At 42.5% G+C, this 26968-nt stretch overlaps 1 protein-coding gene across 6 annotated transcripts in view; it reads right to left on the reverse strand.

Annotated features, from left to right (window-relative positions):
* LOC100119465 (polypyrimidine tract-binding protein 1) overlaps positions 1–26968 on the reverse strand; it is a 455850-nt gene that overhangs the window by 195722 nt on the left and 233160 nt on the right. For 3 of the 6 annotated variants that reach the window (XM_032595739.1, XM_032595738.1, XM_008214648.4), the window contains exon 2: positions 25414–25593. The exons of 2 other annotated variants lie outside the window; for them this stretch is intronic. In XM_032595739.1, the coding sequence (XP_032451630.1) occupies positions 25414–25494 (81 nt within the window). In that variant the 5' untranslated portion in view covers positions 25495–25593. Of the gene's footprint in view, positions 1–25413; positions 25594–26968 lie in introns of those variants that run through there. One more of the 6 variants, XM_031921111.2, reaches the window with a different exon arrangement.

Below are 26968 nucleotides of genomic sequence, written 5' to 3' on the forward strand. Positions count from 1 at the left end.
TAACTTGAGATATTTCATGCTCCGCAGAAGGAGAATATCAAAGCAACTGGAGTCTCAAAAGAAAATCCAGACGCACTTTGGAAAACGTGCCGCGCTATGAGATCGGGAGGAGCGCGGCGCGACGACATCCGGGGAATCCCGGGCGCGTGCGAGAAAGGGGACGACCCCTGTAAATTTTAGTTATCCGTGAGAGAGAGAGAGAGAGAGAGAGAGAGAGAGAGAGAGAGAGAGAGAGAGAGGAGAGTCAATAGTTGGCCTATCGGAGGAAATACGGCCTGATGCATGGTTCCCCAGGCGCGGACTTTCGGGCCAGAGATTGTGTACTTCTGCTGCAGCGGCCCTCCCATCACTCTGGTATTGATAGAGCGCCCCGCGAGTCCGAGTGCGCGAAGGTGACATCGGGGAAGCTACTTTTTTTCCCGAAGGGAGAAGGCAAGCGGGTGCCTTATGACCAATTGGGTGGAATGAGACGGGAAAGGAAGACTGCATTGTTGTTTTTTTTTCGGTGGCGAGTGAAAAAATTGTGATTAGGTGCCGGCTGTTGTTGTCGCAGCTCTTTCGGATATTTGACAAGGATCGAACGCGTTATAGGGGGACGGAGCTTTTTCTTGATAGCTTCTTCTTGTATTCTGTTTACTTTTTCGGGATTGAAGATCGCGGGCTATTTTTGTTAAGCGATTCACAGAGCACTGTAACAACCATTTTTCTGCAATCCAATAACGTTACAAGGTTATGACAAGTCTCAGCGGTATTCTCAAATCAATCGCCGATAGTATTTTAATATCGAAGAAAATCCACTTCGCCAAACATGCCGATATATTTAATTCAACGCGCCGGAGTAACAACACTTAATCCAACTATGACACGCCGCTATACAATAAAAGTGAAACAGCGCAGCGGGATCGGAACCTGCGGCGGACGAGAGAAGTAATATTTTGAAGGGATAACAAATTCGCGGATAGAGGAGTAGGTAAAAGAATTATAAAGCAGCCCGAAGGAGAGAGAAATTAGAAATAAGAAAAAGTGGAACTCGGGGAAAAGGAGGGAGCTCAGAGATTGCCGCTTAGGAGACTGCCTCTTATTTATTTAGAAATCCTTACATACGGCGAGCCGATGGGCGATTTGCTCTCGCGTATGCGTTTCATCCTGCATTGCTCTTATACACACCCCGCTCCGATAAATCAATATGCGATATATACGCGGAGAGCGGGATGATTCTTTCATAAATTTTGGTAATTAACGTACCGGGGGGTGTAGATAATCGTGGAACGACTTGGTTGATTCCTTCGTGATCGCGGGTGAATGATTTTTTGAGAGCGCATAACGAACGCACCGCGTTATGCCTTTATGGCGCGTTTATTCAAATGTCCCGCGAAAGTCACGATAATGTTTCTGCATAAATCAAAGCCCTATGCCGTGTGCTCGACGTATCGAGAAAATGATGTTTTCGTATCAATTTACCATCATCAGCATCGACGTATACACGCTCGAACGTGTTTTTTATACTGCGCGCTTGTTGTACACCGCCGCTTTTGTAATGCTTCAGATGATGATTATTTATTTATTCGAGAGCCGAGTCAGCTTTGTTGCCGTGTATTGTTTATTTCCGAAAGGTTAGCGCTCGTGTTTGTTTGATTTGAAATGAAAATAACCTAATGAAATATTCGCTCGCGTACGCAGCCACGAAAATCGGCCGTGTATTATACGCGCGATCGATATCCGATTCTGGATTCTGGCGAATAAATAAAATGTAAATAATATCGAGACGGACGAGAGAGCGCTGATCGTTAATTAAAAATAACTATCGCGCTACATTGATGAGAGCACTCGTGCATAGTTAAAAAGCTTCGCTTTCCCGTGTGTGTATACTTTTTAAAATAACATCTCCGCGTTATTTCGAGCCAATATTAAATTTCATGCGTCGACGAATTTACACATTTGAGATTACCTCTTATAACTAATGCCGCTATAATCTTTAATTAATGAATTCCACGAAATGATAACATGCCGCTTATATTCAGCGATTTTCAATGAACAAAATCCGAGTTTACCTGATAATCATTGCGATCTCCCGCAAATCTACGTTGCGGGGCTTCGAATTAATTAAACGGAAAACGCAGAAATCCATGGTAACGCAGTTCCGATGTAACGTCCGAATAAATCGCAACGATTCCCGGATATGTGTTCGCCTCCGAACTACACCAGCGCGTCAATCAAAAATCATTCTTTCAGGCGCATATTCCCAGACTACTCCCAATCATTATCCATCTTTCCTTATCGCTCCCAAATTGCCCATCTCCTCATGCAAAGACGCCGATCGGCGGCGAGCAACTGCAGCTCCAATAAAGCTCTCTCTCTCGCTCTCTCTCTCTCTCTCTCTCTCTCTCTCTTTCTCTCTCTCTCTCTCTTTCTCTCTTCCATCCTCGGGAATTATACACCGGCGCTTTTCCATTTTCCGCGCACTCCCCACAGACCGATTACGTTCGCGCGCGCGCTCGGCCTAAGCCTCGTGTCGGTTTTGCGCGCCGCGACCCACATTCGGAGAATTACGAGACTGCTGTCCCGGGCAAGATCGAAGGCCCCGATGCTAATCAAATAGACAGCTCGTTCTTTGTGTTGCTGTGGAGCTCGTTCGATTTTTTTGTTTTACTATTGTGAGCTTTTTCGGCTGTTTCTTCCGCCAATCTTTTTTTGGAATATTGTTTTTTACCCGACAGCCAGGTGAGCGAGGTCGACGTTTGTTTTTAAATGAACATTCATGGGCCGCGCAATGGAGCTTTCATTTTGGGTCTGTTTTTGTAATACGCTGGCACGGTTTCGCGGAACTCCAATTGCCGGTTTAATAAAAAGTGTTTTTCCGCGTCAATCGTGCCCCCGTTACAACCAGCGAGCTTGCGGGCTAGATTTCAATATAAACACAGCCGGGCATCTCGCGTAAGAAACAGCGAGTTATTACGAAATCCATTTTCAATTACGCTTTTTCTTCGACGTCGAAAGCACCAGCCGAAAGAAGGCCTTTAACGGACGAAAGTGCCACAGACGAGCTTTCGGATAAGCGCAAACAGTGAGCGAACTCGCGCCGAAGCGCGAGAGCCAACGATCATAGGGATACCAAATTGCTTTTCGACCTGCTCCTTTTTCCGCGGCCTGTACACATCATCATCTTTGTCCCTGAAAATAAACGTTGCCGCTACTTGCAAAACCCGAAGAGTTGGGCGTTAATCTACTGGTTCGAGCAAAGTTCAAACTTGGAAATTACCCGAGCCTCGCTCGAAATCACTGCTTACGTTCTCTCTCTTCCCGGCGAACTTTCAGAGAGGAAAAGGTTTGCTTGGAGAGTCTCTTGCGATTGCGAGGAGATGCTAGCTGGAAAGGTGCAAAGAGACTCGCTCTGCGGCGCCGAGGAGATGGAGAAAATTCTTCGGGGAGTGTATCGATATTTCTCTATTTCCTCGTACTGTTGCTTCCTTGTTTCTCGTGAGGGACTGTAATTACTCCATCAAAATCCTACAACCGTATCCGACGATCTCAATTAGAATCAATCCCGAAGCGAAGGCTAAACGGAACACTTATTTAGAAAACTTTCCGTCGAGTCAGCTCGGCGCATAAACAGGAATCAAGGCACTTCTAAAAATTCAATCCTCCCCGGCAGCCCGACGACGGTGTACACCGTTATAAGAAAGCGACGGGAGCAATTCGGCGAGTCTGCGAGACGCTTCCGTCCCTTCTCGTCGATCAAGCTTTCTCGATTAACTCTTCTTTCTGGGCGTTTGCTTAATTTAGGGAGGCAAGCAGGCAGAGGGGGGGGGGAGCACAGATTAAAAATCCAATTTTCCGTTTGCCGCCGCGCCATCGGAGACTACGCGCGAATCGCCTAATGGCTGCTCTATGCTGTAACGCGAGACCGCGGCGGCGACGTTCCCGCCTAAAGAGAGCAATTAATCGAGAAAACTACTTTCTTCGAAGGAGAGCCGGGGAGATGGGCTTTCCAATCGTCTCTTCGCATTATAGTCATTTTCCAGGTATCCTCTTTCTGATCGAGATGATGTTATGTATAGCTACGGACTCGTGTTTTCTCTCCCGCACTGATTTATTTGTAAATCGAACGAAGGATGATTAAACTACGATGTTTATCGTTCGATAAAAAACCCAATCAATTTTTCGTTTTACCAGCTGCAACACAATTCAAACTTCAAAATCCCTCATACGCATCCCCCAAGCAACATACACACACACCCTCAGCCACTCAGCGAGTGTACACATAATCGTGGCGGATAAAATCGAAAGCTCGCTGCACTCCGATGAGCATCAGCTCTCCACTCGGCTCTTAATCGAACGGAGAGCCATCCTCGCGGAGAGAACAAAAAGGAGAAGAAAACAAAGAAGCAAGCACAGCGCGAGACGATCTCCTCGCCGAAACGTGATCTACGCTTCGGTCAGATATTTTTATCACGCTCTATAAAAATTCCTCGCTTAATAACCCGCGCCGTTGGGGTGTGACGACGACGACGATGACGACGTCGGCGTAAGGTAAGACGAGAGCAAGTAGTGTTATATTCCTCTCCCTCTTTCGAACACTTTTTTTCGCAGTCGACGCCATAGGGGGGAATTGCCGCTGCGGCAAATCCAATAAACCCGGGGCCGATTAAATTTATGAAGTGAAAAAGGTATGAAAAGTCGCTCTCCCTCTCTGTCTCTCTCTGTCTCTCTCTCTCTCTCTCTCTCTCTCTCTCTCTCTCTCTCTCTCTCTCTCTCTCTCTCTCTCTCTCTCTCTCTCTCTCTCCCTTTGTACTTCCGGCTCGAGTACACACGAGCGCGCTTCTCCTTATTACGCCAGGAATTTCGTTATTTCGCGCCGGCGAAAAATAATATTTTCCCCGCTGCGGGTCCGTAATAGCCGCGGAGAAATAATTTAGGGTGTCGCGTGAAATGGTTCTTTGAATTTTTTTTCGGCGCGAGCTCTCTGCTCCGACGCGCGAGTTTGACGAGCTTTTATTTTTACACGGCTAAATCGCACGGAAAATTCGACAGTCACGGGGTAGACCGCGCCGGTGCTTTTTTTTCAAGGGGTGAGCTTGCTGCGAGTGGGCCGGCCGTTACGCGTTCGGTTCGAGCGAATGACGTGAAATAAGAATCCATCGGCTTGGATTTCAATTTCACCGCTACTGTACGGCGCGTAATATTTTTATATCTAGTACGGCTTTTTGCTAGTGGAAATGATTACCCGGTGAGCATTTTCTCGTTAATTTTCATGAGAATTCGGAATTCTATGAATTGAAGTTCCGATGTTTCGTTTTTCGAGCAGAGCTTTGCCCAAGAGTAAACAAACAATCGGTGTGAATATTAATCTTGGAACGAGTGAAAGAACTCAGAGTGAGTTCCAACAAAAAGAAAGGGTTGAGTGAGTGAAGGGTTCTTTTTAATTAACACACACGATTTCGCGGTACACAAAAAGCACTTGCTTTGGCGTAAAAACCCTCACGGTTTAGAGGGAAAAGCCTCAGCAAGTGTAAGCTTTATTGAAAATAAGGAAAGGGAAACTATACAAATAAAAGAAAGAGAACAGTGACTCTAAAAGAGAAAAAACTCAAGTGAAAGAACGCACGCAAACGCAAAGACGCGAGGTACCTTTTCCGCACGCAGAGAGAGCTCTCTTACCGCAAAGACGAACGCAAAAACCGCCGCTGAAGAGGGCGTTGAGCAGGCCTCGTCGTAGTCCGCCGCTGCTTCCGTCCTGGCCTGGAGGTCTGGAAGCCGGGCCTGGGGAGCGAAAGGATGGTCCGCAACCGTGCACCAAGCGCGCCCCGACGTCTCGGGGAGCCAGACGCTTGGCACGAGGGCAACAAGGGGTGTTGCCGCTGTTCGCTCGCCCCGAAGGAGTCACGTACAACACGTGGACACCTTCGCCAACAAACCTTAAGACTATCGCCTCGAGGCACACTCACACACTCGCACAAATACCCACACGCGAACGACGCGATCGCGAATTTTCCGCTAAACACTACTAACATGGCGCAGAACGAGGTGAACAGTGATAGCTCTGAGAAGAACAAGTCACTGGCTCACCGTCAGAAGACAAAAAAATAGAAAAGCGTAAGGAAGCCAAACGTGCGAAGCGCTAGGCAGTCCGAACAGGAATTCGCGCGCGCGGGCCCTTCGTGCGCTCGCAAGCGGGGCCGGCGGCGCGCAACTCGACGCATGCGCGCGCGCTCTCAACGTCGCAACGGAGAGCGAGCAGCGGCGCGAAATTCAAAAAGCCTAAATTTACACCTACACTACTTGAACGAATAAAACGAACTGAACACGGTGCATGTATTATATGTTCCGAAAACGCAGAACGTACTTCGAAACATGATTCGCCAAGTTACGAAATCCCAGCAATATTTGGTAGGCTTCTTCAGTCGAAAAAAAACCAACGAAAACCGCACAGTTTCCAATTTCGGAAAAGAAGACCCGCATCAGCTCATCGCTGGCTTAATTAGTGCTCTCAATTAACCTGACGTAGGTATACCAGTATCCCAGTCGACAAGGGGATACGCACCGGCGCGAGTTTTTGTGCCGCGTCGGAGGATCGAATTACGAACGATTACATACCGGGTAACCGAACTGCTCGTCTCGGGCAGACGAAATTATAGGCCGCGTCGAAGCTAACTCTCCGAAGGACTGCCTTGACGTAGGCCTGCATCACTGGCGCGGGCTTTTTCGAAATTTCAAAAACGCTTATTTTTCTACTACCTCCATCCCGAGCGATCGTTCGGAAAATGACGTGATATATTCCGTAGTTTGATGGGCACACGCGTGAGGAGAGCCGTGCATGTCTGACCCAGTTGTATCGGGCTGGCTGTAGAAAATACTCGACCCGGTCGCGATAATCAATGCCATAGAATATAGTGTATCTAGTTTATATTGCAAACAGTTGCATAATTAGCGGAGCTGTCAACACAGGCAGCTCGAATAAAGCAATTATCCCGTCAAACGTTATCAAGCGGGCGCCTAAATTCTGTGGAAAAACTAGCGGATATATGCATGTGGTCGAGAGAGAGAGAGAGTCAACACACACGTCGCCGCTGCTTTTCGGAGGTGAAAAAACCGACGGTGGGAATAAACCGAGGAATTTACTTAACTGTCGACTGTCAAGCGTGTATAATACACTCGCTGAAGGATTGGCCTAATGCTCGCTCGTACGCTGCGTATAGAGCTTTTTTTATGGGTTCCGATTTTATATTTCACTCGCTGATTAAAAATTTACCCGACCGCGAAGCCGAAAATAATATTCCCCCAGCGCTCCTTTCCTCGGGCATAAAACTCAGACCCGGGCGAAATTGTGTAGCTTTATTGCGTCGAAATCACGCAGTCAAAGAGGCGCGACGCGTGTCCTAACGATAAAGGAATATCTCGGAATCCGTTGCCGCCCTCTTAAAACAAAAAAAGAAAGGAAAGCAGAAACGCGCGGCAAAACTCTTCCATTTGTCGTAATGCGAATCGGAAAGCGTTATAGGTCGCACGTGGCTCTAAAATTGCATGCACACGGTCTCAATTTCCCATTTCGCGGCCTCCCGGACAATTCGTTTCGAAATCCAGCCTCGTAAACGTCGATTGAACGCGCGGCCCGAGCTTAGTTAATGCACACGCGTGTGTATGGAGGTAACGACCTGGAAGAAAGTGCACGGAATGAAATTGAAGATTGCGGCGACTATAGTGCTTCGGCTGCTTTACGGTAACGAGAGCGTTGTCGTGTGCTGATTTTTGTAGCTTCATCACAGTCGCGAGCGTTTATTAGCTTGATGGCAAATTGATTCGGTCGTTGGCGCGAACGCGTTTAGCGTGTTTGGCACATCGAAGTTGGCTAACTCAAATACGAACTCGACTGCCGAAGTAAGGGTAATTAACTGGAAACTGTCAACAAGTAAGTTTACTAGTTGTTGCTGCAGTTTCTTGTAACGCGCTGTACGGCTTGCGTCTCGACGAAGCCGTGGACGGGTACGTTTATCAATTAAAATTCCGCTTATGAAAAAAGCTCGTTCATTCCCCGGAAACACGGTAAACAGATCTGCGTGGAGCAGACTCCGCTCGCACCTATACCTTCAGATCTCGAGCAGTACATCAGCCCGTACTCTCTCAAAGTTGCAGAGAGAGAGAGAGAGAGAGAGAGAGAGAGAGAGAGAGAGAGAGAGAGAGAGAGAGAGAGAGAGAGAGAGAGAGAGAGAGAGAGAGAGAGAGAGAGAGGGAGAAAGACGACGAGGTGGAGCAGGAGGAGAACGAGACAATGGAGCGCGTAAGCTACAAGCGCGCAGCCTAACGTATCGGACTTTTTTATCTGTCTATTGTCTGGGGGGCGCAAGTGGCAGGAAACGGGGCGCCGGGCGGCGTGTCGAGACAATAGAATTGTCAGCGAGCGAGCGCGGGACGCCATATCGGTGCGCGGGGAAGGGAAGATACGCGCCGGGATACATATTCCGATACGATCCCTTTCGCGGTTCTGTAATGCGGTCGAGCGACCAAGTTCCGCGCGTCGCGCACGGAGCTACTTTATTTCTTCGTGCGCTGCGTTGATAAGTTCCGCAGGAGCTTACGATGTTCCGTGTTCTTTTTTATTGTGCTTCTTAGTAATTGATAGAAAGCGGAATTTTAAGAAAGTAGCAAAGCTCGTCGAAATTCGAATCCCACGGGTAAACGAATAAACCGGAAGCTGTAATAACGCGGAAAAAGCTCTCCACTCGCTCCCGCAGTATCAGTTCTATTTTCTTTATCTCTATCGGCTATATGCGGCACACATCGCGTGTACTTTTACAAACAGCCCCTACTTCCTGCACTCTCTCCTTTTTCGTCTCCCTCGACCCGCTCTCACACCTGTTCTCGTTCTCTCTGTCTCTCTCGGCAAACAGGTCGCACGCTTTCGTCTACTCAACGAGCGCATCGATAGCGATAAGCAGGTTCTTTCGCTACCTTCCGGCGATACTGGCGCGTAGCACAGTTATCGTCTGAGTGTTTGAGTCTCGCGGCGCGCGAAATGTCCCTAGGACGCTACCCTCTCTCTCTCTCTCCCTCTCTCTCTCATTCTCTCTCTCTCTCTCTCTCTCTCTCTCTCTCTCTCTCTCTCTCTCTCTCGATTCCATATTCCTCGTTCGCGTTCGCGTGTTTCGCGCGAGTGTTACTTTTCCGTTAGTTTCCGCGATAAAAGCTGCTCAATCGGAAAACAGAAAATGGGAAAAAGTGCGAAGAAGAGCGCGAGCTTTTATTCCGCCTCTGCCGACGTTTTTTATTATTCCACCATCATATTCGTGGCGCGCGCGTTTCTCCGTGTGCGTATGCCGTCACAGCGGTGTATTGAATAAAAGTTCCATTTGCCAAAGTGAAATGATGGTTATGGCGTTTTGCGCTTTAAAAGACGGGGCTTCGATTTTGTCAAGTCTCGTGTATACTGGCGAGCCTGACGTTGTTAAATTTCATACGCGGCGAATGGAATTTCATCTCTTAACTCGCTGCAGCTTATTTTGGGAATGGCTCGACGGCTTGTGCTGCGACAGCGCGGATTTTCATGGCCGATTTTTTTTGCCTACTGCGCTGATTTTATTTTTTTTTCTATTTCCTTACTCGCTCTCGACGCGGCGAAAACGACTTTTACTTTTTTTCGCCAAAGACAAAGGGCCTTTTACTCGTTTTCCGTATACGGAAGGGCCGCGCGGGGTCTTTGAAACGCTCGTTACAATCATTTACGCTTTGGTTAATACGTTGTTTCTTTTTAATTTCACGCGAAAAATGATTTTTCACCATTGCCACCTCATGTTCCCCGAGCGACTCTGAAAATAGTTACGATCGCGCGTCCGACCAAACGTCGACTCTCGCTACTCGATCGACGCGAGAGTGCAACCGTTTCATCCCGCGCGTGGCACCAAATTAGACTTTGAAATCGCGGAAACACGCGAAATAAACTTTTGATCGAAACGCTCGGCAATTCAAACAGGCGAGCAAACATTTGCTCGCGAAACATCCGAATTAAGAATTCCCACATAATTTATCGCGCGCAACACGTTAAAGCAATCAGCTCGCGTATCGTCGATGAAAAAAAAACTGATCTCCGGCATCGAGAGTCGAGTGAGTCCGTCGACGCATCTGTAATCAAAAGCGAAAAGCATCGGGACGAATGCAGTTGTCAGAGAGCCTTTACGGACGTCAAATCAAAGCACTTGTCGATTATACTGGGCTGCAATCAGTGCGCCTCACTTAAATAATGTATATGTATAAACGTGCGCGGATTTTCCCTCGACCCTTCAATTACCGGTCAGCGATACATTAATCAGCGATACATTAATCCATCAAACGCTGCGCGTCGCGCTCCAATAGATTTCTGTTCACTCGATCTGCGCGTAGAAAGCGGAATTATGCCACTGAGTGGAGTAATCCAAACCTCTTCGGGGCTTGTGTGGATGGCGATGTATGGCGATGCGGGTAGAATCATAGAAAATGAGCGGTTGTGCTTCAAGTCGAATTTATTTCATGTTCTATTGACATAAAGGCGATTCAATTGTCAACTGCATTGACCTGTCTCAAAGTTACGCATCAAAATGTGATACCATAGCCAAACGCAGCAAAAGCCATTTTTAGGCAGCAGAAAATTAGGCCCCGAAATTTCAGTCAAATCGGTTTTCCGGAGATTATTCACTCTCCCTGTTAGCTAATAGCTCGGTGAAAAGCCAACAAGCGGCAAACGTCACGCACAGCCCGAGGAGTCAATTAGTTTAATTACATGATACTGCGAAAGGATAAGGGGGAAAGGATTCGGTGGAAACAAGTGCGTTGAGCGAGAGAGACAGCTCGTCGCGAGCGTCACATATCAAAATGAAAGCTAACATTCGGCGCACCCTCGCGAGCGGAAAAATAACGTGGACAAAAAACCGTATCTATATAAATCGCGAGATTACAAGAAGAGCAAATACGCGCGAGTACAGTGTGTTATTAACTAAAAATTCGTTCAGAGTTCATTTTATTTAATATTCCGCGCGTTCGTCGAAGTCAAACAAGGGGAATTGTATCAGCCGTTTAGCCAATGATCAACAACGAGTATTTTCGCTGAAAGGCTATAGCCGGGTTACTATGGTGAAATGGCCCCCTTGGAAAATGTATATATGTTATATACCATTCGATGGGGGATAAAAAAAAACTCCCATAGCCAAATTTTTAGCTCTCTGCCTAGTGCGCATGCGCAGTAACGTCGATAAACGTGTTTTTTTGATTTTATTTTTTTCTGAAGTCCCTATAGGATAAAAATTTTTTTAAAAATTCACATTGGTGTATTTTTATGTCATGAATAACTGCAATTTTTTTGGGATTACATAACCTCAAATATCGGATCTAAAAAAATTATTAAAGTTTTCAATCGATATTTTGACCCCCTTGTTTTTGAGGTGCAACTTTTTAAGTAGACTTTTTTTGTGTACTTTTTCCCGTTCTTTACGATGGCACTAACGTTTTTTCCTTAAAAATGGTGGCACAACTCGATTTGAGCCAAAAACTGATTTTTTTGCCATTTTTTCACGTTTTTAGCTGGTTATGTTACAATTTAGTTACTAAAGTGACTCCTTTTGAGTAGTTTTGCATATCTTCCCATGAAAACATAATCAAATGAAATATTTTGTTCGCTCCAAGCCGTATTTTTTATATTATCTTACGTTTTCAATGATGGTCTTATCAGAATTGTGATATCACCTTATTATAAAACTGATGGCTAATGTTATGTTCTTTTTAAACGTTCTGTGATTGGTCGAAAGTATTGTCTCTGTCGCACTTTTTTGTTTATTGTTTATTTTTATTTATAATAAAAGGTAATGCTTGGCCGCGCGGTTGACGCGGCGGCTGCAATGCAGACGATCTGCGTAGTGAATGGTCAATCATAAAATTAAGAATTATCAGGAGCATAAACAAATAAAGTATTTTGATTTCTTAATTAATTAAACGATGCGCAAACCAATGGCCAACATTGTTTTTTTCAAAACTAATTTTTTTTTTTTCTTACAATTGTCTATATAAGGGAGAAAGTACAATACGTTCCGTCCCGTCCCGTACCGACCCCGGGACATACCGTCTGAAATAAGTCACTTTTATATTATTGGCTAATTCTGTTCGATAACCCAATCGACGGTACAGAATTAGCCAATCCCGTAAAAACAGCTTATTTCAGACGGTATGTCCCGAGGTCGGTACGGGACGACGGACTCAATTGTACTTTCTCCATAATATACTAATACAAGTGAATGGTGAAAACGCTGTTAGTATAAGTTTATAACTTTCAAAGTAAATTAAAATCTAGCAAATAAAAATTGTTTCGATTTTTCTTTTTACTATTTCGGCTTTTGACTGATAATTGATAGCAATACTAGAAAAAATAATAAAGTAGTTAAGTATTTATTTTCAAATACATTGGAGTTAGTTGGAACCGAAGGCTGACGCGGCTACTTTAAATCTTTCTGCTGTTTACTTCAAAACTAACAATCTTGTATATTTAAAGTGAGTACTATATATTTTACATATCTTTTAAAAAAATGAAGATTTAACAAAGTTTTTCAAAAGTTTTGACATCACAGATTATATGCTTTGATATTAGGGTTATATGTATTTCTAATACATATTACACAATAAATTAATATTTTGTTAAATAACTTCTTTAAAATCAAAACCTATTATTAATATCTAAAATTTTATTTTTATGCCGACACTGAGTTTTGAAAAAAATACTGTAACCAACCTACTGATAAATAAAAAATCTCCCATGTATTTATAATAAATACACTTGTATTTTACCGGTATATGCAGAGTAAGACTTATTAATGGGTAGAAAAATAAAATTTTTATTATAAATTCTGTAGTATTAAGAGTAATTGTATCAAAAATAATGACAGATAATATAGTAATATAATAATATGATATAATAATATAATAATATGATATAATAATATAATAATATAATATAATAATATAATAATGTAATAATAATAACAGATAATTATTAGACCTTTTTATACGCTAAATAAGAAAAACATGTTGTGTACGTTATTAAATTCTTGCATAAAATCAAAAGTTTAAACCAACATTAAATTATAAACTGTTTTAGTACTCGCATAAAGATCCGATCTTATCCTAAAACAAAAATAGCAATCAGATTTTAAATCAATAAGCTAACAAAAAAGTAATTAATAAAAATGAATTTTCAATCCTATAGATATAGATATACGTACAATGCATGTAAGGGGAACGAGTCTTTATCTATTTAACTTAACCAATTTAGGCTAATCACATAAAGTAAAATGAGAAATTAGTTAAACATAAAGTTGTTGAAACTATTAACTAAATAAAATTAAGAAGGAAAAACATTTGAATAAAATATGACAATAAACTTTTGCTAGAAACGGATTTGACGATTGATGAGTTGCATGTTTTGATGTATATTAATTAATGCGGTATATTAATTATACAAGTATGATTAAATTGATAAAATATAGAAAGTCTTGAACAATAATTAATTTGTTTATGTATAAAATACTGTCAAATTAATAAAAAATGCACATAAATATCTGCATATGACTATATATGATGTGATTTTTACTATAGTTAATTATTATGAGATGAGAAAAAATATTTGGTTTTACATAAAAACAATACATGAGAAATAATAAAAATGAAAAATAGAACTAATAGGATGCGAACTTATTAATTGTCAATTAACTTTTAAGTTAAAAAAATGTAAAATGAATAAAGTAAACACAAGCTAACCTATGCTTTAAACACATACGTATATGAAACATCATTAAAAACAACATTATTTATTTATTTTAAAATACACTATTATTCATGTCTAGATACAAGAACATATTTTTACAAAAAAACAAATTGAATATAATAATTTCATAGGTTTGTTGATTTTATAAAATCACTAGGTGCAAGCACTTCAATACAGTTTTTATGACAAAAAAAAATTATTTGCTTAAAAAACTTATAAATGAAATACAACTTATTTCACTTTTACTAGGCAATATTATTTTTTTACTTTTCATGTAAAGCTACTGAGAAAACTGGATTATACAAGAACTTAGATTATAATATTTTTGTAATATTTATTATTCATTCTAGTTTTTAATTTAAAAAAAGGCAAACAATTTTTTTAGATTTTTAAAAACTAACTAACAGCATTTTTAAATGTATTGTAAAATATTTATATTTTATTATTTCAGAAGTGATCTTCTTGTCTAATGGTTAAATAAATATGGCATCTAATAGTAATGAAGAGTCAGATAACATCAGGAAACGCGATGATCGAAGATGTGCCATGTGTAATATTTATATTAGAAAATCAATTGGTCGAGAAAAGGAAATCGAATCTGAAGTTGAAATCGAATATGCTAAACAATTATCAAATAAAGATATTTACATCCATAATGTAATTTGTGATTCATGTAGAAAGCGATTAGCCAAATACATATCAAGCTCTAAACCTAAAAAGGTTAATGTTCCAGCAACTGCTTCGTCTCAAGATTCAAATGTTTCTGAATCATTTTCTCAGCTAACTGTCACTTCATCATCTCAGGAAAGTACACAATCATCTGTATACACAATAAAGGAACAAAAAGTACGAGCAACCACGGAATTACTTATTCAAAGGACGATTGCGGCACATAAATATTGCTTTGTTTGTGGGTACCAAAAACAGACTAATAATATATTAGTTCCTTTAGAGGCCCGAATTCAAGTTTATAGTAAAATGAATGTTTTTATTCCACATGGCAATAGATGCTGTTGCACACATTTAATTAAAAAAAGATTTTATGAAGATGAACTAAATAAAATTAATATTTTTTCCACTACAAGTACGGTATATATTGATGAATTACTACAATTTTTGAGTCAATTATCAATGAAAGCAGACGAAACTTTATTAGATACAGTAGCTGAATTTTCCATGCCTGAAAAAAAATTGAAAGTTTTTACGGGATTAATGTGGGAAAATATTAATTATCTTAAAGATCAACTCACTTCTCTGAAGAATTCCTGTGTAAGGACAGCGACACAAGCCATTGTCGTATTTTTATTCAAAATGCGCTCTGGGAATTCTAACTCGCTCATCTCTACAATATTTGACATTGAAAGCGAACAACAAGTATCTCGTTTTTGTCAATCAGTATTATTATCTTTCGAAAAAGATTTACTACCAAAACACTTTGGATTAGAAAATGTAGACAGAAATGAATTGATTGAAAATCAAACTTCTAATATGGCAAAGAAATTACATCCTGGTAAACAACTTATTTTGATTGCTGATGGTACTTATATAAGGCATGAAAAAAGCTCTAATAACGAGTACCAAAGAAAATCTTATTCAGGCCAAAAAAAAGTTCCTCTGACTAAACCATTTACTATATGTACTACTAATGGTTATGTTGTTGACCAGTTAGGTCCATATCTTGCAAATAAAAATGATGCTACAATACTGATTGAAATATTGGAAGAGAAGCAGAATATTTTACAGAAACTTCTTCGCCAAGGGGACATTTTTATACTGGATAGAGGTTTCAGGGACATTAAACAAAAATTAGAAAATATGGGTTATATTGTTTTGATGCCTGCACTCAAAGGTTCAAAATCTCAACTTTCTACGCAAGAATCAAATGAAACAAGATTCACGACAAAACTGCGATGGGTTGTTGAAGCAGTGCACGGAGTTCAAAAGAAAAAAATATAGGTTATTAGATCACAAACTTGATAATACAATGGTGAAAAATACTGGATCTTATTGTAAAATTTCTTGCTACTTAAATAACTTGTTTGGCAAACGCCTAGATTCTGATGAAGACATGCAAGATGAAATATTTAGTGCTATGCAATCTAGAAAAAATGTTGAAAATACATTAGCAGTTTTAGTAGCAGACAAAAGATGGAGTCGTCGGAAACTACCATTTAAAATAATAACTTCGTATGATTTACCAGACTTTCCTGAATTAACAATAAAAGATTTGAAAATTCTGTTTACAGGAACATATCAGCTTAAACAGACAATATCTTACTTAGCGGAAATGCTTGACGCAGATAATAATTTGAAGATTGGATATTCAAAAGAGACTAACAATATTCTCAAACTTGAAGTTCAATCCAGGCATATTAACAGAAAACAATACAAATGTTTCGTTGAGTATAAACCAAATGGTATTGGTTATTCTAGCATCTTAAGACACTGTTGTGATTGTGCTAACGGTAACCGTACTATAGGATGTTGTGCGCATATTGCTGCCATAATCTATTATCTTTCACATGGAAGATATTTATCAAAAATCATACGACCAGCTGAAATTCTGTCTAAAATGTTTCTTAATGATCAAATTGAAGTGTGTATTGATGAAGATAGTGACAATGATGAGTGAATCATTTTTTCTATTGTGAACATTCGTTATTTTTAAAAAGCTACTTGTATACGTTCCATAATTTATTTTAAATAGCCTATGAAGATAATAAATTATACTTTGTACGAATTGAACATACTTAACTTCAATTCCTTTTTACCTGATAATTATTACTGTCAATAGATTTTGAATAATCAATTAAGTAGAGGCAGATAAGCCAAATATGGCCTTTTTAAGACCACAAGACGCCAAAAGTACCCTCAAACGCTCGATTTCAAGGCTATGTTTAGCTAAAAACAGGCTTTTTTGCGTGAAAACCCTTGCATTATGACATTTTTAGGTTAGTTTTGGGTTACATGGTACCAAAAATGGCCTTTTTCGGCGTTAAATCACTCAAATGAGGGCATTTTTAGGTTAAAGAGAAAAGCAGACACTGACAGCGGCGATATTCTTTTTATATATAGAGAGAAACCCTTTATTACCTCAAATTCTGATAAGACCATCATTGAAAATGTAAGATAATATAAAAAATACGACTTGGAGCGAACAAAATATTTCATTTGATTATGTTTTCATGGGAAGATATGCAAAACTACTCAAAAGGAGTCACTTTAGTAACTAAATTGTAACATAACCAGCTAAAAACGTGAAAAAATGGCAAAAAAATCAGTTTTTGGCTCAAATCGAGTTGTGCCACCATTTTTAAGGAAAAAACGTTAGTGCCATCGTAAAGAACGGGAAAAAGTATACAAAAAAAGTCTACTTAAAAAGTTGCACCTCAAAAACAAGGGGGTCAAAATATCGATTGAAAACTTTAATAATTTTTTTAGATCCGATATTTGAGGTTATGTAATCCCAAAAAAATTGCAGTTATTCATGACATAAAAATACACCAATGTGAATTTTTAAAAAAATTTTTATCCTATAGGGACTTCAGAAAAAAATAAAATCAAAAAAACACGTTTATCGACGTTACTGCGCATGCGCACTAGGCAGAGAGCTAAAAATTTGGCTATGGGAGTTTTTTTTTATCCCCCATCGAATGGTATATAACATATATACATTTTTCAAGGGGGCCATTTCACCATAGTAACCCGGCTATAGCCTTTGTTTGACTTTGAGCGGGACATGTGGAAGAAATCTTTGTAGATGTATGCAAGGCAAATAAGAGCTTTGATATTACCGGGATTATTAAATCGTGATCATTTTTTCACGGTGACAAAGACCGCTGATAAACACTTTCTTCCGGATTAGATAAGAGCGTAGCGTCGGGAGCCGAATCAAAGTCCACATGGTATACATTCATCGCGAGTTAACACTTGCAGAGACAAGCGACTAAGGACCTCCCGACGCCGGCGAGTAAAGACAATCTGATTAATTGACGCAGGTGAGGAGCACTTCCGCTAATGAGGACATCGCGCTTTAGCCTAAGCTGAATCGCTCTGATTGAAAGCAGCAAACGGCCGGTGCCCGGCAACCGCGCTTGCTTTATGCTTGCAGTGGTCCTTTATCCACTTGATTACTGTTATCATTGTGTAATTCGCGGAAATTACTTTTTTCCTATTTTTCAAAACGACGGAATTTGTTCTGATCGATCATGTTTTACCGTAATGTGAGTATTACTTACGTAATAAAGTAATGGTAGCAGGTGTACTTCAAATTGCCAATGAGACACTCACCTGAAACAAACGAAAACAAAGGGTTAATACGAGCGAATCGAAGTTGTAAAAATGTACACTAAAATCTAAATCACCAAACGCATATATTCGTACAATAATCCGACAAACGTCAGTCGTTCACCATATCGCCCGAAGACCACAATATCGCGTCAATAATCAATACATCTCGCCAGCGTCGAAACAAAGCTCGACGATCAATCCCCGCAGCACTACTTTTTCACAGCGCGGAGAGATATCAGCTGCAGCATGATCGAAGGACACCGTGCCGCTGCGCTTTGTCCCCTAAATCTCCGTCGTCTCTCAGCGAAGCTCCTCTCGCGGCGGCGGCGTTTTCCCATTTCCATGGAAATCGTAAATCGCTGCCGGGCAGTATCGTCCGAAAAAAAGGGAAAGAAGAAAACGTCGGCGCTGAGGCTCTCGGTGTAATTAAAAAGCTGCATGCATTTAAAACGGCAGCGGCCGGCCGCAAAACCCTATGGAGCGTTTACCGTGTATATAGAACTAAACTCGCTACGAGCAAACACAAAAACGCGGGAACTGCAAGTGCCGCCGTGAAAGTCCAACAATGGTTATTGTTTTAGTCCGGCCCCTTCTCTAACTGGGATAATAAAACGCTGCTGCGCTTTTTTCTCCGACTTGCGCTTTTTCCGACACGCTTACTTTTTAATTAACGACAGGTTACACGCGTATTGCGATCCGCCGGAGCGAGGTGTTTACACGCTGGAAATGCGAAAGTATTTTTTTTTTTAACTTTTTGACCCCGGGCGCGTTCGTGAAAGGGATCAAAGGTATTCGCGGTTCGAGATGAAAGAATAATAATCATTGCTCGTTGAATAAAAAGGTTCGAAGCCGTTCAAAAGGAGTGTTGTGTTTCAATTAGTTTGCGCGGGTATTTTTGTTGTTTTGAAAAATAATGTTGATCGCTAATGAAACCTTCGCCTTTGTGCTCGGGAGCTTGGAGCTTTTAGTATAGCGTCGCACGGGGATAATAATTAAATTATTGCTATGACAAAGCTCGGAGCTTTCGATAAAAGACAATATCGCAGTCGGTACAATGGAAGATTGCGCGCTTGTTTTTTCAAGAGCTTATTGAAAACATAATGGATACAAAAGAAAGATCAATCCTGCCCTGCTTATTGTTACAAGGCCTTTGTGTAGTACATTATTTTTTTGTAATTTTGTTGTATAATTTTTCGATTGTTACGCAAACTCTGTTGGATTCATCAAGCTCGACGTGGAAAGAAAAAATTCAAAGGCTAAATCTGAAACCCCACTCGCATTTGAGGTGTAGTAATCGTTATCTCAATTGCGATCCTTATACTCGATGTCTGTATCTGGCAATCGGTGCCGGGACGCAGAACGACCGGTCATTATGACGATTTTTAATTTCCTCGGTAGAGAACTGCGCGCAAGCCTCTTTTGCCTAATTGAGGCTTCGAAAAATGCGAGGCGCCGTGTCGGCTAATTGTTATCGGCAGGCCGAAAAGAACTTATGCTCATGGTGTTTATTGTGCCGATTTCCGGGCTTACGCTGCTCTGAGCAATTCACTTTTGTGGAAGAGGCTTAGCGCCGCGGAGAAAAAGTTAGGTAAATCGCTTGTAATTAGCGCTGTAAGTTACTCAAGGCGGTGTAAAAGTTTCTTTTGCAAGGAGCGAATCAAGCAGGCGACGACTATAAAAGTCAAAGCATCAAGAATACAACAAGAAGCATTGTCACAGCGAGGCCTACAACTCGGTCGAAGAAAAATGATCAAGAGAGTAAAAGGAAGTCTCTCTCGGGAGATCGAGGACGCACGCAGCGTTCCGATACAGGCACTAGGCGCACATAACTCCGAGCCGTAATAAGAGAGCTAGTCAATGTTTATAAACCGAATATTATTGAGATACCAGGGTGGCAAGCCTCGTCGGCACTTCATATCCACTCACACGACCGGGCGCTGACAGTGAGTGATGAGACACAGCGCGCCGCGGCGGCAGCAGCGCCTCTGCCCTCCCCCGATTTTCTATTAAACGCCGATTTATTTATGGAATATTCAATGGGCGCCCGACAGTTTGCGGCTGGCGCGCTACTGCCTCGTGAAAATTCAAATAAGACACTCTCCTCTTCCTCGAGAATTTTTCGAACAAACTCGCGAGTTCGAATTATGATAAAAGGAGTATAGGGCACTGGTCTCTCTCTCTCTCTCTCTCTCTCTCTCTCTCTCTTCCTCTTCTTCCGGGAGGGGGGCGAGGCATTTTTAAATTGAAATTTATTGATGATCCTCGCACGCGGAAGTCTCACGAAAGTTTGGGCCACTCTGCTCCAAGCTGTTTTATTTTGGAGAAGCGGAAGCCTGTTGTTGTTTTGTGATATAACTTGCGCTTGCCTTTCGTTTTTGTTTCGGGGACGAATGAGGATTACGCGCGAGCGCGGGGGTGGAAAATAGGATACGTCGATGGAGGTATTAAATTTGCAGGCTTGCCTCGTTGTGCGGCGCGGTATACTCAAGATAATTTAAGACGGCATCCGAAGGTTGATGTTTCACGGATTTGAATAGGTTATATTAGTTTTTATCGGCGAGAGGATTTGCGCGGGAAAAAATCTCTCGCTGAAAGCCATTATTTCCATGAATTATTTTTCTATTTTTCGAATTTCAGAAGCAAATATCCGCTATTTTCGTAAACAGAACGGGCTAGATTATTCGAAACTGAAAAACCATTAGCGTGCTTGCATAGTTGATGCGTCGAATGGTCTCGAGAAGAAGTGAAAAGCCAATAGATTTGAATTTAAAAATAGTCCGCCTCGAAAAAATAGCAACGAAAAAAAACTCATCACTGGCCAAAATCCCAAGGGAACGTTTACGAACACAGCGGGAATACAGTATCCGGTCGCCAATAGGGCAGACGAGAGAGTGCAATAGCGCGATTAAGCAGGTATGCAGCTACAAAGGCAATAACGGGGCATTAAAGCCAGAGCGCGAGAGACATAGGGAGAGAGCCGGACTCGGACGCGAAGGCGTTACATGTCTGCTCCTAATTCCTCTGTTTGCGTATGCAAACGAAGGTACGCCGACCGGGGAGGCCCTGCACTCCGCACTTATGGAATGAGAGATCGCAGCAGCAGCAGCGGCGGCGGCCTCTGTTTGTGCCGGTGTCTATTTACGTTCACACGCACTGCTCCTCTCTCTCTCTCTCTCTCTCTCTCTCTCTCTCTCTCTCTCTCTCTCTCTACTGTCCATATGTGTACCGGCGCAAACGCAAGCTCGAGTGTGTGCGCGTAATTAAGCGCGCGCGAGGCTGTATCTGTGCACGTGCGTGAGTGTGTGTGTGTGTGTGTACTTGCAATACGTATATGCTCACGAGGGTTTAGGCCTGAGTTTGTTCGCGGAAATGTCAGACCTACGGAGCTTGCAAACCTTTTCTTTGAAAAAATGCGCGATAACTATGGAGTCTCTACAGCGACAGCGACGTCATCTGTTATGCCACTTTCATTGAAATTACACAGAGGAGAGAACATTAACATGGCAAAAGAACAAAGTCTGATGGAAGTGCCTGGAGCGAGCAGCCTATGAAAATCCTGACAGTAGCGCTGCGCAGCAGCGTCGAACCGAAAGTGCAGTCGCTCTCGATTAATGCAATGAAAATATTCCAAGACCAGCCGTGCGCGGGCGGAAAATGTAAAAGTGCCAACTGCGCGTCAGCCATGAAATTGGTATTTTTTCAGCGCTCGTAACGCACGTATGGACACCGCTCTGGAGCTTGCGATCGAGCCGCTGAATAATCACGCGCGAGCTTGCGAAGAAGGAATGCTTGATACGTTTTAGGGATTTCGCGATGAATTTTTTCGAAGCTTCGTAATCTTATTCAATTTGCCGCACGCCGCCAAGCTCTTTCGCTTATTTTGGATTCTATTTATAGAATTTCAAATGTACTTCCGGCGGAGGAATTTCGCCGAGCGACGCGCTGTGTGTGTATTTTTCTTGAGTTTCAAAGTGAATTTCCAAGTGGGGAAACTAATGACTTTAGAGTGCCGGAGAACGGGGTGAGATGAAATTTTGTTTTGTTTGTGTTTGGAGCTTAAAATTGATATTTAATGGAATTTCAGCGCGCGTGGATCCTGTTGCGACGGAATATTTGCGCGTTGTTACGAAGTACCTGCGGGCAATTTTTATACAGCGGCGCAGTATTTTCTTTTATCTCGGCGAAAATGTACGAGTGAGTACACTAGTAGTAATACCCGAAACTGGTCAGACGTTTATTTACTTCGAACATTATACGAACGTCGCTCGGAATAAAATATTTGCACGATCAAAACCCGAGTCATCAAAACATCGTTTATGCGCGTAACCGACTATACACAAAAAACACCAAATCAACACATCGCCCGATTCGCAATCAATAATTCCGTCATCTCGTCCAACAAAACGCGCGTAGAAATTCGTTCGAACTTGTCAGCCCTATACTACCGCAATCGTTAATTTCTCTCTCGAAGAACGAAACTGCTCGGTCACCGGGCGATAAGCGCGCGCGTCAGCGAAATCGCCGACGTGAAAGCTTTCGCCTCTCTGGCTCTTTCTTAGCAGCGAAAAAAGCTCGCAGCCTGCGTACGTAAATTGGCGGCTTTAAGGAAAATTTTTCCTCTTGACTAGCGCGATAATTGAAAGGCAGGTCCGCGCGGCCACAAAACCCCACGGCAGGGAAAGAAAGCGTCGAGAGCCGCAAGACGGAACAGCGAAAAAGACCGTGTGCTCTTTATACTCTATGTGTATCGCGTAAAAGCTCGGGGCATCAGTCAAACCGTTCCTCGAAGAGAGGGTGTGCGTGTGTATGCTCTATAGACACTGTATTCATGCTTATCTACTCAGGCGCACGGAGCTTGCGGCGAACTTTCGCATTGTGTATTAAAATTAAGGCAATACATTATAAGCGGCTTAATGTTATTCAGCTTTTTGTTCGAGCCACTTTTGTGAAGGAAAACTCGCCGCGCGCCGGTTGGATGGAAACGGTCCCCGCCGGTGCGCGGTAGCTCTTTGCTTGGCGCGAGGCAACGTTTTAAACGTTACATAATGACGAGAAAGAGAGAGAGAGAGAGAGAGAGAGAGAGAGAGAGAGAGAGAGAGAGAGAGAGAGAGAGAGTGAGAGAGGGAGAGGGACCGGACGGCAAGTCGACGCGCACAATGAGTCCGCTTACACACGCCCGGGATAAAAGAAGAAGAAGGAGATGTTTTTTGCTCTTCTTTTTTTCTACATATATATAAGAGAAAAGAGGGCTGATGCTGTATTTTCTGCCGCGGCGGAGGATCTTTTTAATTATCGCTCGGCGCTAGCCGAACAGACGCCAGAAACCATTGGAGCTTAATTGCCTTCGAGTTCTGAAAGTGTCCCCTGTCTCCTTCTTCTTCTCTTACGGCGGCTCTGCTTTTGAAGCTTCTTTTTCCCTTTCGAGGGGGCCAAGGTAAACTCCGCGATCGCCGATCGAAAGCGTCGGGTTAAAAAAATAATTGCTATGCAGATCAGCAGCCCGGGTGTTAATAGGCGCGATGCTCCTCTCGATAGCTTTTTCCGAGTGTCAAGATCGTCCGTACCGCGATGTTTCCTGGTGTTAACGAAAACACCCCCAAATGATTTTTCAGCGTTTCTCTTTCATTTCGAAAAAATAAAAACGAAAGAGGCTTTTATCGACGGTAAAAAAAATGATTGGGGGATTAACGTTCATTACGATCACGCACGCGCGTAATGCGTCGACCGCCGCATCAACGAGTTACGCGGAAAAAGCTTTTTTCGTTAAAACCGATGCTCTCGTATTTGCTAAATGAATAACAAGCCGGATAAACTGCCAGACTTTATCCCTTACGCTCGTCACACATTGAACGACCAAATTATCATCGCTACACCGGTAATGTCGACACCCCCTAACTGCAGGCAGCGGATAATAGCAGCGGAGAGCAACGACCGTAGCTGCGAAAAATAGGGGCCGGACAGGCAAAACACGGCGGTGTATACAGTAGCTGGAATGTGCGAGGAAGCTCCGGTCGGCAGAGCTAACGCCCTGGCAAAATTGAGTGGTGAATTATCTATGAAGCCGGGAGAACCGAGAGAAAGCAGATTGAGAGGCCCGTGGAATATTTACGGAGGAATTTTAATTAATTTCTCTCGGCGTCACGCGCACGGCTCGATATACCCAGCCACCGCCGCTGTTGCTGCTGCTGTTGTGTTGTGTTGTAGGCTGAGAGGGAGTATATATAGAGAAAAAACAATCGACGGGCTGCACGGAAAATGTTGGATACCGCGAGGGGGCCGAGAATCCCGAGATGGATGTGTGTATTATTTAATGTTGCTGCTGCTGGAAGAAGAGAGAAAAGGGACGCCGAGTCTTGAGTGGGTGTAATTTATTTAATTGCGGTAATAGGATCTTCATCATTTAAATTTCAGCTAGCGTTGGAAGTTGCGATGGAAGCATTTTCGACGGGAATTATGATATTTCGAGCTCGTTAAAAGTATTTTTAATCTTAACTTTGAACCAAATCGTGTTCCACTACGGCGGTGTTCATTGTTTGCTACAAATATTTTATTGTATCATCACTACTATCCAGAAATATTTTACTATTATCTTTTGAAAGTATAAACACGATTGCCACATGGTACACAAACAATTCGAGAACTGCCAATCAAAAGTGTCTTCTGTATCTCTTTTGTTTAGCGAGAAAGCAAAGGACGGGGAATACATGCGTATACAAAGGGAGCGTTCAGAATGATACGTCTATCAAAGCGCAAGAAGAAAGTAAGGAGCAAGTGGGGCTTTGATCTTATTCTTCGGAATGGTCTGGGGAACTCGTAAAGGAATCGAAAGTAGTCGCTTTTTGGTAACAACATATAACAAGAAGTTCGCCCGCCTTGAAGGGAATAAATATTGAATTCCGATATAAGGTGTCCCCGCGCCTTTTTCATCCTCGCATTTTTTAATCACCGAATCAAATGTAAACAATCTTTAATGGATCCGCGCTGGATACATTCTATTTATCGTTGAACTGTGCTTCCCATGTAACATATACTTACTGGTCGCAACCGCTCTGAGAACTACACTGGGAGAAAAGTGGAAGAGCAGCTCCACTAACCTAGTGTCTAGCGATACATTCGGTACACGGGTGATACGCGCGCCTATACGCGTGATACGTGCGCCTATTTTGGTCGAGTCACGCGCCCAAACAGAGAGGACTGTTCAACCACAACACTGGCGAAGCAGAGCGCCCGCGTACTGCATAGCATAGCCAGCATATCCGGAGACGCGGCGCGCTGCGCGACACGTTTTAGGTCGACAGCGCCCCTACTTTTCTCCCAGTGTATAGTATTAGGAGGATCACGAAATTTACCTTAATTCCGAGGGTAGGCGCCAGCATTCCGTAGTCGTGGAGGGTTGGAAGCATAACGGGTGGAAGGTTGGCCATCATCATCTTGTCGTCGGGCTGTTCTTCGTTTTCCACTTTTAATACCTTTGATATTCACTCGGTTTTTCTAAAAATTGATTAAATTTGTGTTTGTACTTCACCTACCTGAAACAAGCAAAGCAAAACAAGCATTGAGTTTTCGTTCTCTATTTGAAACGATCCGCAGTTGTAATAAAATCATAGCGCATAGAAATTTGGCCAGATCGAACAGTCGAGCTGTTATTGCCAGCCACTAAAATTTACGGAACATCTCCGAATTGATTTAGCGGGCGAGCATAAATAATTTTATTACCAAAATTGAAAATTCTATTAAGCGATCGTGATACAAAATTCAGCTGGAATACGAACATTCTATGAACGTGTTAATTGTGCGATATTCCCTGTAACGCTATATTATTCAATTAACAAACGCGACGTCGAACAACAGCTTTCATTACTATTATTAACAGAACGTTTAATACATTTCAGCGCAGCGTTTCTTTTTATACTCCACCGCGAGTCTGATTACTCCAAACCTATCAGGTCATCGCACTCATCAACCTTCCGCAATATTTGCCTGGACTCGAGCTCCGTAGCTCTATATATATACCTCCGGCAACTTTCATCCAACTCCATTTCTCTTTCTCACTATACACCGCAGAGCAGCGCGAGAGGAAGGTAGCTTCAATTACAAGACGAGCCAATTATAAAATTAATCCATTAAGATTTGCGGGGCGTTATGTGCGAGGTTTACCGAGAGCTATATGTACAGGCACGTACAAGTGGAAAGGGGCCGAGTGTGGACAGACGCGCCGTGGAAAATAGCGGGATTCGCACAGCCCCCGGTCTTACCTCGGGTTTACTCGCTAAAGCGTCGCGCGGCCTGCGCAGGTGAGAGGGGTTTCAGGAGTATTCTCGCTTCTCTCCGCGGGTGGCTATGCATTTTTTCTCCATCTCGAACTTTATTGTTATAATTTTAGGGATCAGGTGTCTTAGGGGAGATAGGAAAATGATTCAGGCTTCACATTTTTTTAATACAGCTTTGCGAAAGCCCGTTAGGGTTACACGAGAAAGTTTCGAGGAAAAAAGTTCCCTCTATGCGCGCGGATGTCACCCAGCGGAGAACGCGGAAAAAGGTCCGGGCTGCTTTAAAGATTTAACTTTGATTAAAAGTGACGCGCTTGCGTGCGTTTTCTGAAAAAATTCCGGCCGTCGGATTTTCAGGCAGCTTATGCGCGAAAGAAGCGATTCGAAGCTCCAGAAATCTCTTTTTAAACGCTCTTTTTGCACGCGCGCCTATTTTTTTATTTTTACATCCCGGTAAAAGTTTCCCAAAGCCAAAGGGGATTCGCTTCGCTCACCTTTCCTTACATTTCCGTCGCAGCGCACGGACGCGTGCTCCGATAATCGCATTACAGCCGATAATAATTCGAAAACGAATCCGTATAGTATCGCAGATGCATATGGACGTACGCGCGACATGAATCACGAAGCCGCGTCG

Source organism: Nasonia vitripennis, chromosome 1 (assembly GCF_009193385.2).
Source record: "Nasonia vitripennis strain AsymCx chromosome 1, Nvit_psr_1.1, whole genome shotgun sequence".
Taxonomy (NCBI): Eukaryota; Metazoa; Arthropoda; class Insecta; order Hymenoptera; family Pteromalidae; genus Nasonia; species Nasonia vitripennis.